We start from the raw sequence: 13,569 nt of genomic DNA, 5'->3' as shown, positions 1-13,569 counted from the left end.
GATTCCAAGTTTAGTTTGTTGATCCTGTTACATGCTGGTGTACCAGTAATGCCGATGGGCAATGCATATAACATTATTTACGTAGACTTCAAGAACTAGAACGTACTAACATCTTCGGTTTGGAGATAATTAGGCTTCCCTAGTGAAATGATGTTAAGATGCTCCTAATTTGAGGAATGTTTAGAAGAACAGTCGAGAAAGTAGCTGTCACCCTTGATCCCCTCCCTATAGGTCCTGGTGTCTGCTAATAACACCACACACAGGGCTAAGGTTGTCTGGCAATTCTAGGAAGGGAGATGGCACGTGGAGTACGATTATAGGGCCCTGGCCACACCTGCAGGTGTCAGGGACAGGAGAACTCATTTAGAAGCTGCACTGCAAGATGGGAAGACAGGTGGCAAATCTCTTACCAGGATATCTTTTATTTGAGCAGAACCAGACCACCTGTTCCTCATTAAAACACATTTTGCAGCATGTTCACATGTGAGCAGATCAAACACATGTGCGTATGTTCAGAGAAAGCTCAGTGACATGCCATCTACAGGTCACATTCACAGACTCAGCAGGGCTCAGCACAACAGGTAGTGGGAAGTATGTCTGCATGACCCAATGCTGGCTGTCCTGGGACGTCCTCCAGAGAAACACCAGGTAACACCATTATGTGCATGAGAAAGTGCAGCAGTAAAGTGGATAAAGTCTGTTGGGTAGGTATCTTGATCCTGATAATTATTTTAATAATTCTGTAGTGCCTTGATTTTTCTCATTTCTTCATGTAACATGATAAATGGTATGTTACCACCAAGACTGAACTTAGGATGACTAATGCCGAGCTTGTCATCTGCCTCACCATTGATACCTACTGTCTGTAAATTGGGCGAGTGCTTACGGCCAGGATTACGTCATGTTAACCACTTCCCAGGCAGTTGGGAGGATCACAGGAGCGAATGCGTGTAGAGTAGAGACCAGCTGGGCACATGGTGAATGTTCCATAAATACTGCTTCTTCTACTTGGAATTTCTACATGCAGCCTGTCCTCCACCTTTCTTGCAGGGTCCTTATGCTTCTGGTTCTGTGGCCATATTACATATTATAATTCATAAATATTTTTGATGCGAAGGAGGAGGAACTGCAGGAGAGGCCTCTGAACAGCATGACTTTCTTCCATTGGAAGGCCAAGCCCATCCGGCTCCCCAGAAAAGGATACTTACAACTGTATGAAAATACATCTATAGGATACGAAAGAATAAGTAGAAATGCAAATATCCCTTTAGAGGATGTTGATTGATGACCTCCTCGGTACCTTTTCCTTCAAATCCTTGTTTCTTTTGGCTGAAAGAGCTATTTGAGTAGGACGAATATGGCTGGTCCTGGAGGCTCGTTTTCTTAGCAAGCAGCTACCTCAGCAGGTCTGCATTAGCTCAGAGAAAGGAGGAGACCCTGGCAGAGGCTGAGCCCTGGAGCCCCCTCATCTTCCTCCACCAGCAAGCTTCAGGGTCACCAGCCATACAGTCACCGGGGGTTCCCTGTGCCCCTTGCCCTGTAAATGTGTGGAGTATCGGGCTTCTGTTGGAGCTCGTTCTCTCGTGCTCTGCTCTTCCTGAGCTGGGCACACTTTCTGGTGGGATAATGAGGTCTTCTTGGGGAATCACGTATGCCATGAGCAGTAGTACAGTGATTCCGCCACCACCAAAGACATCCACGTTCTAATCCCAGGAACCTGTGAACGTGTTACCTGCATGGCAGAAGGGACTTGGAGGGTGTGGTTAAGGTAAAGATCTTAAAATGGGGAGATTATCCTGGATTATCCAACTGAGTCCTATGTAAATCACAAGGGTGCTTATGAAAAAAAAAAAAAAAGAGAGAGAGAACTTTGCTGGTGGCCTTGAAAATGCAGAAAAGGACCACAAGCCAGAGGCTGCAGGAGGTTTCTAGAAGCCATGTAAAGGGCAAGGAAACAAATTGTCCCTTCGAGCCGCCGAAAAGAATGCACCTTGATTTTAGAACTTAAGACCTCCAGAATTAAAAGAGAATAAACTTGTATTAAAAACCTAGGTTTGTGGCAGTTTGTTAGAGTAGCGATAGAAAGCTGATACACCATGTTACTTCTCTGCTGGTGAGTATTTTTTCCCAGTGACGCTATCTCTGTGTATACTGTGTAGCGTTAGTGATGTTTGACTCTGTGTCCTGTTTACCTGACAGTCTAATAAGAAATACAAGAATAGGTAAGTGGCAATTCATAGGGAAAGATTTGCACACACACACATGCATGTAGTACTGAGGAACAGGCAGAAGTGCAAATATCCTTCCAGCTAACACTGTCCCCTCGGTGCCAGGCCCTGGGCAGCCACTGCAGAGTCAGGCTGGCCCTACTCTGAAGGCGCACACACAGGATCGTGCAGGAGACAGGAGTGGGCACGCCATTCACTACCGCTGACAGGCATGATGAGGGACGTGCAGCCCCGCGGAAGGGAGCACCTCGCCCGTCTTGTTCTGTCTGCTGCTTGCCAGAGGTTGTTCCACAGGAGGTCCTGGGTGGTTGAGGCCTGAGAAAACAACAGTAAGAGAACACAGAGCGCGTGGTAGTGGGTAGAGGGGAGATGGCTGGTGCAGGCAGGGCACAGAGCAAGGGCAAAAAGGTTTTCTGTAGAGTTGTGGGGTTGATAGTGACATTTTTCATTCCTTTTTAGTTTCCTTTGAAAACAGCATTACAATATTAGATATTAAAAGAAAACGCAGATATTATACAAAAGGGGACCTGCACATCTGACGGTTGAATCCCTCTTCATAAATTATGGAATCCAGGTTTCCCTTCCTGTATGGGATGATTTTAATTAGGAGCCTTTCCAGAAGACTCACTCCACAGATGGAGGGCCCAGACCGTAAGAGGTGCTGACTTCACTGTAGGCATAGCTTCTCCCTCCTGGGAGAGTGCTTGCAAGGACAGTACCCAGGCAGGACTTACCATCTCCAGACTGTGTAGGGTGCTGTGGGCGGCTCTGGCCTTCTCCGTTTTCCAAGCCGCAGTCCTGGAATGTAATAGTAGCCCTTTATTTAAACCTTTTGTCATCTAGGTACCTGCCTGCACTCTGGGCATGTCATTTCTAAGCCTTTCAACATCTTACGGTAGATGTTGGTATCCCTACTTCATAGAAGAGGTGACTAGGATTGGAGAGCTTAACCCACTTGGCCAAGGTCAGACAGCTGATGAATGTCTGAACTTGGGTTCCGTTTCTGGTCTGCCCAAATTTGAAACCCTTACTCATTCATTGTACTGTATGCTTCCTGTGTAAGGAACAAAAAAGCTTAAATTTGAAAAGCAAATAAAAGTGACTTGGCAATTTTGTAAAAAGAACATCTGCGGCAGTTTACACATTCCATGAGAACCACAGAATACCATAGACTACGTTGATCTTATTTGAGTTTTAAGTGTTCAAGACACATGTTATACATATCTCATTTGCTCCTCATAACAACCCATGATATGTAAATACTAGCAGTAGCTCCATTTTGCAGGTGATTTTACATGGAAGCAAAGAGAGGGTAAATCGTTGGCCCAGGAATCTTCCCATGGAGATGGAATGGGAGCCCAGCCCCAGCACCTACTACTCCTAGAACTGGTTCCCATTTGTGCCCCAGGGTGTTAAATGTGCTCAGGTTGAAGCCTGCTTTGCTTTCCCCAACAATTTGCATGCAACTGCTAAAGAAGGGGGAATCATTAAAGTTGGACTATTGTTATATCCAACCAGACAGTAGTAATTAGAGATGGACTGTAGTAACAATTTTTCTTCCGTCTTCATTCATCTTTCACTGATTAAACTCCGATCCCTGAAGTTTCTGAAACTCTAAGTTGCTTTTGTTTTGTTTTGATTTTGGTGTATATATTTGTTTCCAATTTAACAGATGTATTACTTTAATCGGATTTGATAAGCTGTAGTTTTAAAAATTCATAGAATACGTTTAAGAATTAGCAAATTAGGGAACAGTGAGATTTACAAGAAAAAAAATTTATCAGCCTTTCTTAGTGTGTCCTTCATCTGCTATCATTGGATAAATACAAGTGTCTTTTTGACTAAACAAAGGTCATATCCTGCCTTGTTTCAAATTTCTGTCTGTTTTGAAAAAGGTATTTCTAAATGGAATTGATTTCTTAAAAATTGTAAGTCTGACAGTTGATGTCTGGTTAGTTTTAGTAAACAAAAAAGTTTCTCATATTTGGTGCATTATATTTTGAGAGGTGCAATCGCATCTTGAATTTCAGGAATTAGTCATTTTGATTATGTTTAGGAGGCTTAGGGAAGTTCCAAGCCTTCTGTTTACTTTCCACAGCTATTGCTGTACTAAGATTTTCTCTATAGCTATTTATATACATTGGTGTGTGTGGGTGTGTGTGTGTGTATGTAAACTTTTATCTTACTTTGGTTATTTATCATCACTACCTATAAGCACTTTTTATTTTCATTATGGAAATGCTGTGTTATTTTCTGTTCATGAATGCCACTTCTAACTGTACATAAATCTGCTCGAGTTGTGCATTTAGATGTTTGAGCATCTTGGACTTTATGAGAAAGTCCTTATATTTCCTGTATTTCTAAATTACTTTTCCGTCAGTAGCACAGTGCCAATGACAATTGAAATGTACAAAGCTAGCTGCCTCCTGATTCCCCTGTCATCTGAGAAACTTTTTTTCAGCCTTGTATTTTAAGACATACTGTGAAACTCCTTTAATCAAGATCTTGGATTGGTAGGAGAGGAAGATAATGAAAGAAGCACAGTGCTGTGGAGACAGGCTATGTTTTCCCGCTCCTCCCCTGTTATCAAGCCCCCACCTTGATCTTAAGGAGAGAGGCAGGTCAAGTGGGCTCCCTGGGGCTGCATGTGCATACTGCTGTTCTCAGCGTGGTTCTGTGATTCAGACTCGCCCACTAGGAACAGGAGAGGGGCCCGGCACAGAATATGTTTTATGGGTCAGTTATGTTCAAATGTGTTAAATGTTTGAGAGGTGGAGGGAGGAAAAAAGCAATGCCCAAGGAAGAGTGACTGTGTTGAACACAATCACAGGTCATCCACAATGGTAGGGAACTAGCATTTTGAGACAATATTTTATGGCACATGAGTGAGAAGGAAGCAGGGAAGAAATTTGGTGACACTGGCATCAAAAGTCGAAGGGTGTGAAGCTGAGAGCACAGGTGGGTTACCTGTACCGCAGCTTTGTGAAGCAGAATGTCTGATGAACCCAACCAGAGACTTAATGCTTTAAGGCTCGCCCAGGCCCGTCCCAGGCAGCCTGACTCCTGGGCTGGCAGCAGCGATCACCGAGTGACAGCTTCTTGAATTGCAGGCACAGAACCAAGGTCAGCATTCAGAACTCGAGGTGGGGCAGAGGTAGGTTTTCCCAAAGGCTAACAGAGCTTAACCTTCAGGGCCCCACACTTTGAGGGGCCCCTTCCAAGTTCCTCTACCTAATTTTGTATTCATTTTTCTATTCTTAAAGAAAAGCTTCAGGCCGCTCAATATCTGCATCCACTCCTGGGACCTCCTGAAGTTACACACAGAAGTGTGAGTGGGGCTGTGTGCATATATGCACGGGCACTTCCACATTTTTCTGGGGACCAGTCTGTAGTCTCTATCAGCTTCTCAAAGCCATGTGTGACTCAAAACTGTTAAATTTGGGCCTAGGAGAAATGAATCAGCCTCTTAGTTCTGGTCTTGGAAACCTAGACTAAGACAGTGATGCTTTAATTGCTAGAGGCAACAGCTCGTGACTCATGTAGAAAAGTGCCCTGAATGCATCACTAGACACATTGATCACAAGAGACATAGACAGGCATGTTTTTGATTGGGTACATCTCATCTGGAAGACACACCCTCATATTCATTCATTCATTCATTCATTGGTTCATTTCTAAACACGTACTGAGTACCTCCTCTATACTTGCAGCTGTGCAGGTTCCAAGAACCCAACAATGACTACGCAGCCTCACTACTTTTGAAGAGCTCACACAGCTTCTGTCATTTGAGCTACAGGACTACATTCTTTCCCAAGGTTACTATATCCATATGAGTGCTGGCCATGAGACTTTGAGGCTATTTTTAATCAAAATGAAAGCTTGTCAACATATTCCCAATTCCAAAATACCAAGCAGAAAAAGTCAGTCTCCCAAGAGAGTGGTCTCCCGGGGCAGGGGGCAGGGGGTGGATCTCGGTGCACCGCTGAGCCCAGCCCCTGCTCCCGCTGCAGGGCAGCCGCCCAGCAGTGTGCTCCTGGCTGAGGGCTCACAGTGCAGGGGCACCAGCATGTGTCCAGAGGCCCAGGTACCTGAGGAGCGCAGAAATAAATAATGGTTCGACTGCCATCGGGCTTAGAGATTAACCCCTGTGGTTAACGGCTTTGTTAGTTTTGCAATTAGTCTCCTACAGGCGAAGCAAGAATTCTTTCGCATCTATCACATGTAACTTAGCTGGCGGATATTGGATTGTAAAACTCATCTTTATTTCCCCATTCCTATTCTTTGTACTTCTCACTACCCGCTTTCTCTGAACTCAAATCCTATCAAAAGTCTGTTGTTCCCTCCTCTCCACGCTTCTGCCACCATCCTCTCCCACCTCATCTATTGCCACAATCCTCTGCCCTCGTTCTGCTCGCTCCCCTCAACCCACCTGGCCAGAGTAACCTCTAGAAAGTGCAGTTCCAGTGCTTCTGCTGTGCATGGTGAGCTGCAACTCCCCACTTCCCACACAGAGGCAATACGGTCACCAGGAGATTGTTAGAGAGCTTGGAAGGGAAAAATACGCCAAGTGAAATGGTTATTCAGAGACATTTTGTGCTTCTGTGGATTTCTTGTTCTTCCACAGACAGACATGCCTTGTGCTGTATGTACTGCCTCTGGGTAACCCCCACCGCCCCCTGCATTGTTCCTTCCATCCAGTATTCCCCTTCCCCACACCCACCCCATCTCTCAGCATGTTATTCAAGTTTCAACTGGGGAGACACTAATTTTAAAGCCTGTACATAAGGTGGAAACCTTACGGAATGGAATCAAAATTATACTTCGAAACACTAGAACCACCTGAGAGTTGCCAGGTTTCCTCTATTTCTCCCCACAGCCACTAAAAAAGCATCAAGGAATAGAGAATACCTAAAAGATAGTGCAGTCATGTCTCCTAGCTTTTCATGCTCCCTCCAAGAAGGGTTTCCCAGCCTTTTCCATGCCTGGCACACAGAGAAAATGATAGTAGTTACTTGGCACACCAGGGCAAATGGTGGGGGGGGCTGCACGTAGGAGACAGATGCCTCTAGCCACCCAGATCACTTTAGGCCCCCTGCAGGTAGGGGGCAGTCCTTCTGTATCAATGGCCCAACTGGGAATCTCTGTCCCAAGGGACATGTTCGCTGAATAAAAATGGCTTCCATGGGTTTTGTTCCTCTTTTTTTTTTCTGATACTTGTATCCTAAAAAGTTGGAAAAATTTGTGATATGACTCCACTTGACATAAATTCTATCCTTCACGAATTCTGCCTTGATTCTCCATAAACACTGTTTGTCTCTCTCATGTAGTTTTTGTATAATCTGGAAAATCATGAACTTGGTGTGACCCTCCAAGGGAAGGAACTGTGACTTATACCTCACGTGGGGCTGCCTGGCCCATAATGGGTGTTTGAATGTGCCTCTGTTGAAGGAATGATAGTTCCTTATGTGGAACTAAGAAGCTTCTGCATAGAAAAGGAAACCATCAACAAAATGAAAAGGCAACCTTTTCTGAATGGGAGAAAATATTTGCAAATTATATATCTGATATTTGATAAGGTGTTAATATCCAAAATATACAAAGAGCTCAAACAACTCAATAGGAAACAAACAAAAAAAAAAAAACAGATTAAAAAAATGAGCAGAGGATCTGAATAGACATTTTTCCAAAGAGGACATGCCAACAGGTACATGATGGCCAAGAGGTACATGAAAAGATGCTCAACATCACTAATCATCAAGGAAATGCAAATCAAAACCACAAGGAGATATCACCTCACACATGTTAAAGTGACTCTTATTATAAAGACAAGATAGAACAAGTGTTGGCAAGAATGTTGTGAGAAGGGAATCCTTTGCACTGTTGGTGGGAATGTAAATTGGTGCAGCCACTATGGAAAACAGTATGGAGATTCCTCAAAAAATTTAAAACAGAACCCAATGTATACTGCAGCTATGCCACTTCTGACTATTTATCCAAAGGAAACAAAAATACTAATTTGAAAAGATAAATGCACTCCGTGTTTATTGCATTATTTATAATAGCCAAGACATGGAAGCAACCTGAGTGTCCATTGATGGATGCATGGATAAAGAAGATGTGGTGTGTGCATGTGTGTGTGTGTGTGTGTTTATACACACACACTATCAGACTGTTACTCAGCCATTAAAAAAGAGACTTCTTGCCATTTGTGACAACATGGTTGGACCTTGAGGGCATTATGCTAAGCGAAATAAATCAAACAGAGAAAGACAGAAAGACAAATACTGTATGGACTCACTCATATATGGACTTTAAACAAAAAAAGAAAGAAAGAAAAACAAATGAAAAACCTGAGTTCATACATACAGAAAACAGATGTTGGTTGCCAGAGACAGGCAGTTGGGGGTGGGCAAAATGGGTGATAGGGGGTCAAAAGGTACAAGTTTCCATTTCTAAAATAAATTCTAAGGATCAACTGTAGAGCATGGTAACTATAGTTAATAATACTGTAATGCATATTTGAAAGTTGCTTTGAGAGTAGATCTAAAACTTGTCATCACAAGAAAAATAAATTTGTAACTTTGTGGTGATGGATATTAACTAGACTTATTGTGCTGATCATTTCACAGTATATAAGAACATCGAATCATTTTGGTGGACACCTGGAGCTAATACAATGTTCTCTGTCAGTTACATCTCAGTGAGAAAAAGAAGTTCCTTCTGGCGACCCAGTACTTGATTGATACCACAATGGGGCTTTCTTTGCATTCTAAAATTATTTTCCCTTCTGTGTTTCTCTCTTTCTAGGAATTCAGAAATACACTTGGAAATCACCTGAGCTCAATACTTCACACCTCTGCTGCAACTCAGCGGGACCCAGCGAGTTCCAGAATGGTGCTGCAATTGCAGAGGCTGCATGCGCTGAGGATGTCTGTGGGCCTGGCTCTGTTTGCTCTGCTTTTTGCTTTTTTTGTCAAGGTCTATAATTAAAACTCAACTAAATGAAGCATCTTTGAAGAAGAATAAATTCCTAATTAAAATCTTCAATGAACAGGAAAGCAACCACATCGGTTCTCAAAGGCCATTAATTTATGCTGGTCTCACTGCGTCCTCTTCAGCCACACTTTTTAATGAGGCTCACCCTGTCTCATGTGGAGTTGGGCCCATTGGTTATTTGATCTAAAAACTAACAACAGCTGCCATAGCATATCTTTTAAATTAAGCCCCTTTTGGTTTATTTTTAGCAAGAAATGCAAATGGTTGTATCTTCTTTAAATCTCCAATCTTGAAATCAGAACCTAATCATACCGTGTGCCTACTCACCTTTTTCTTATGTGGGAAGAATTTTCCATCTATAATAAACATATTTAAATGCACCTTCCTCTTTATACGTTGTTTGGAGTCCCGATGCTACGAACATCTTATTTTTCACAGCAGGTGTGTTTCTGAAACATTTATATTGAAACCTTTTTTAGACCTTGAATCCTTTTGGAATACACAGGGAGGCTGCCAGTTAAAGGACTCTCAGCAACAGTTTGAGAAGTGTGAGGAGTCACCACTTCTTTGGTGCCCACCAACTTTCAAAAACTAGATTCGTCGAAAACAAGCCGTGCCCTTTTTCTGACCAATGGCAACAAATGTTCATGTTTGACCAATGGCAACAAATGTTCATTTCTACCTGACATCAATAGCCTTCTCTAAATGAAGTGACTCCTTTCACGATAAAAGAAATTTGATGTAATAAGCAAATCGTATGACTATCAGAATTTAAAAAGTTACTTGGATTGTATCAGCACAGGGAAATGAGGTGCCCGGTGGTTACCATAGGAGGACATTTTTCATCTTTAAACCCACCCTCCCACCCTGTTAAGCTCTTCCTTTTATCTCGAAACATTTCGGCCTTTTATGTATCTTTTAAGGAATACAAATTAAAATTGAATCATGTCATCAGTTGGTGAGTGTAAAAAAACCCAGAATTTTAGTGTTAATACATTTCTCCCATAACTGGTGTGTGAATCCAAGAGAAAGTCACATTGAAAAAGCAAAGGATGTGCCCGAGAGTCCTACAGAGGAACATCCACTGTGGGTCAATCACCCGGACTCCGCAGTCCTGCAGCGTGTAGGAGCCTGGTGGGCACTTCCTTTCTGGAGACACATGCAGTCATTTTTTTTTTTGTTGTTAATAAACAAAGTGCGTTCCTGTGTGCTACATATTACTGAAAAACCTAGCAGAAGTGAAAATACTACTCCAAGCCTAGAGTCACACTATGTAGGACATAAGAAAAGCTTTATACCTCTAACCCGGTTGGAGACAGAAAGTTTTTCTCTCTTTCCCGAAGCTCACCCTTTCCCCACCATTTTCCTCTCACCCGCCTCATCTAATTTTTTCTTCTTTGCTAGCTGTATGCTTTTCTTCCCTCCCGTCTCCTGCTTTCATTTTTTCTTCCTGTAAGACAATGATACACGCAGCCATCCAGCAGCCCCACTGCCACCTCACCGAACATGGGGGGCATCCTCAAGGATTGTTTCGACCATACGGGATGCCCCCCACTCTGCCCAGACTGTTTATTACCCCCAGTTAGGCTGCAACTCCGCTCTGCTCTCTGTCCAGAAAGTTGCTTAGCCACTGCTCTGCTGCAGGGAGCACGTGGTATTGGTCATTGTATTTATTGGTGCCAGTTATGACGGGGGTGGCAGGGGTTTGGAAATCCAGCTTACTTTTCTCCAGGACGTCCTGCTAGAGGGAGAGAGGAGAGAAGTGTGTGGTAGGTGTCGACAGCACAGTTCTCTGTGGACAGGAGTCAATGCAACTGCGTCAGGGAGCTGGAAGAGCAAGTGTGGTCATCAGTAGCATCATCGCCTTTCCAGCGCCACTCCTTCCTGCTCTCGGTGGTAGCCCTGGCTGTGTGACCTGCTTTGGCCAGGGCAGGCGGAGTGGAAGTGTCATGTCTTTGTCTGCAGCAGACACGTTCAGAGCCCATGTGCAGTCTGCCGTGTGTTCCTCCCACCACCAGGGTAAGCGTGTGCACATATGCCAAGACGAAACCTCTCAGCCTTGGTCCCGAGTAATGTGAGGAGCAGAGCCCTCAGATTAATGTGAGGGCCAGCATGTGCTAGGCATGCGTCAAACAAGAAAGGAGCTTTGTCGTGTGAAGCCTCTGAGTTTTGGGAGTGATCACTACAGCATAAGCTAGCTAGCCTTCCCTGACCCATACAGAGTCAACCATGATAGGACAATTCATCTGCACTTCGTAAATATAACTGTTGTACCTCATGTTGTCTCTTCATGTTTTCCCTTAGTACCAAAATTCTTTTTTAATTTTTCTTTTTTCTTTTTTTTCATCTGGCCCTCTCCGCTGAAAAAGGGAATTTGTAGAAAGATCTGTCTTAGTCTGTTCAGGCTGCTATAATAGAATACCATAGGCTGGGTGGCTTAAACACAAATTTATTTCTCATAGTTCTGAAGGCTGGAAAGTCCAAGATCAAGGTGCTGGCAGATGCGGTAGTATGTGAGGGCCTACTTCCTGGTTCATAGATGGCCATCTTCTGGCTGTATCCTCATATGATGGAAGGGACAAGGCAGCTCTCTGGGTCTCTTCTTATAAAGGCACTACTCCCATTCATGAGGGCTCCACCCTCAACCTGGTCACCTTCTGAAGGCCCCACCTCCCACCATCACACTGGGGATTGGGTTTCAACATGAATTTGCGGGCACGGCACACATTCAATCTAGCGCAAGATTTTTTCAATGCTTTGGCCAATTTTTTTTCTTAAGGTAAACAGAGTAAAACAGATGAAAATGTGCATAAATCATAGGAAACTGATGGATTTTCAAAAAGTGGACATACATTGTAACCAGCACCAGTAGACTCCCCATGCACCTTCCAAGCCATTAATTCTGCCCCCCAAAACTAACTACTATCCTTATTTCTAACATCATAGACTGGCTTGCCTGTTTATGAGCTTTATATAAATGGCATCATATAGTATGCACTATTTCATGTCGGCCTTTGCTCAACATTACTTGTGAGTCGCATCCAGTTGTTGTGTGTAGCAGTAGTCCATTCATTTTCATTGCTGAATGGAATTCTATTGTATGACTATACCCCATTGTATTTAACGATTCTACAGTTGAGTTTCCAATTTTTTGCTATTATGAATAACGCTACTAAAAACATGTGTTTTGATACACATATATAAGTATTTGTGTGCTGAACATATATCTAGAAGCCAAATTTCTGAGTTGGGGCATTTGCATATGCTCAGCTTCAGTAAATACTGCCAAATGGTTTTCTTAAGTGGTTGTCCCAAAATTTACATTCCCAGAAGCAGTATATGAGAGTTCTGTTTGCAATCCATTTGTTGACATGAATTCTGCCATTCTCCCCACTATTTCTTCTCTCTGTACCCTTGACATTTCTTCGGCAGACCTTATCTCTACTGTCTGCCATCCATGGGTCAGCCCTATTTTAATAAAAATCTTGATAACCATTAACTGTCTAGCCCTTAAATGTGCCACACATCATGATGTGCGCTTTACAAGTGTTAATCAGTCCTGAAAAGGCAACTTTTGTGATAGGTTTTCTTATTCCCATTTTATTGGAAAAAAAAAAAGGTTTCTCCTTTCCCCTCCTTTCCTCCCTCCCTCCTTTCCTTCCTTCTTCCTTCCTTCCTCTTTCCTTCCTTCCATGTCTCCTGCTTCAACAAGGGTAAGATAGTCCATAGGACAATGTAAAGAATTTTTTGGTAAAAGCTTTGTTGCTGGGAAAAAGTGTCTATACATCAGATTTCCACGTGCCATCCAGTCAAAATATGCTTTTCTATGGACTTCTTTCCAGATTGAAGTTTCAGTGTATATTATGTCACCAAGAGAGAATATGAGCTACAAATGAAGTTTCAAGAGGTTTTATCATTATAAAACAAACTAGAAAGAAAAATGAAGGGGCAGAAGTAGACAACGGAAGGAAAAATAGGAAGAGAAAGAAGAAAAAGGAAGAGAGGAAAAATATTCTTGAGACTTGCCTGGCACCCCCATGGTTGTTCTGTGAACTCATAGGAGCACCCTGGGATGTTTTAAATTTCTGAGGGAAATACAGCAACATCTGTTAGATTCATGCAAACTACTACGAACTCAAAATAGTTCACAATTTCAACACTAGAATTCACAACATTGTTTTGATGGCACCCTATCTTTGTCAGACTGGATTTTTGGCACTTGCTTTGATAAAAAGCAAGTATCAAGTGAAAATCGATGTGGAACAAGATATGAAGGTGCTCTTAATTCAAGGTTTGAGAGTGATGCCGTGCCCAACAGATGCGCACTTTCCATTAATAAGTAATT

The 13,569-nt window shown here is 42.9% G+C and overlaps 1 protein-coding gene across 4 annotated transcripts in view; it reads left to right on the top strand.

The window, feature by feature from the left end:
- CDKAL1 (CDKAL1 threonylcarbamoyladenosine tRNA methylthiotransferase) overlaps nucleotides 1–11,502 on the top strand; it is a 615,432-nt gene extending 603,930 nt beyond the window's left edge. For all 4 annotated transcript variants that reach the window (XM_019734279.2, XM_019734280.2, XM_074335173.1 and 1 more), the window contains exon 16: nucleotides 9,036–11,502. In XM_019734279.2, coding sequence (XP_019589838.2) covers nucleotides 9,036–9,218 — 183 coding nt within the window. In that variant the 3' untranslated portion in view covers nucleotides 9,219–11,502. The remainder of the gene's footprint in view (nucleotides 1–9,035) is intronic.
- The last annotated feature ends 2,067 nt before the right edge of the window (nucleotides 11,503–13,569 follow it).

Source organism: Rhinolophus sinicus, linkage group LG06 (genome assembly GCF_036562045.2).
Source record: "Rhinolophus sinicus isolate RSC01 linkage group LG06, ASM3656204v1, whole genome shotgun sequence".
NCBI lineage: Eukaryota > Metazoa > Chordata > Mammalia > Chiroptera > Rhinolophidae > Rhinolophus > Rhinolophus sinicus.
The sequence above is the reverse complement of the archived record's forward strand: the minus strand, read 5'-3'. Positions and strand labels throughout refer to the sequence as shown.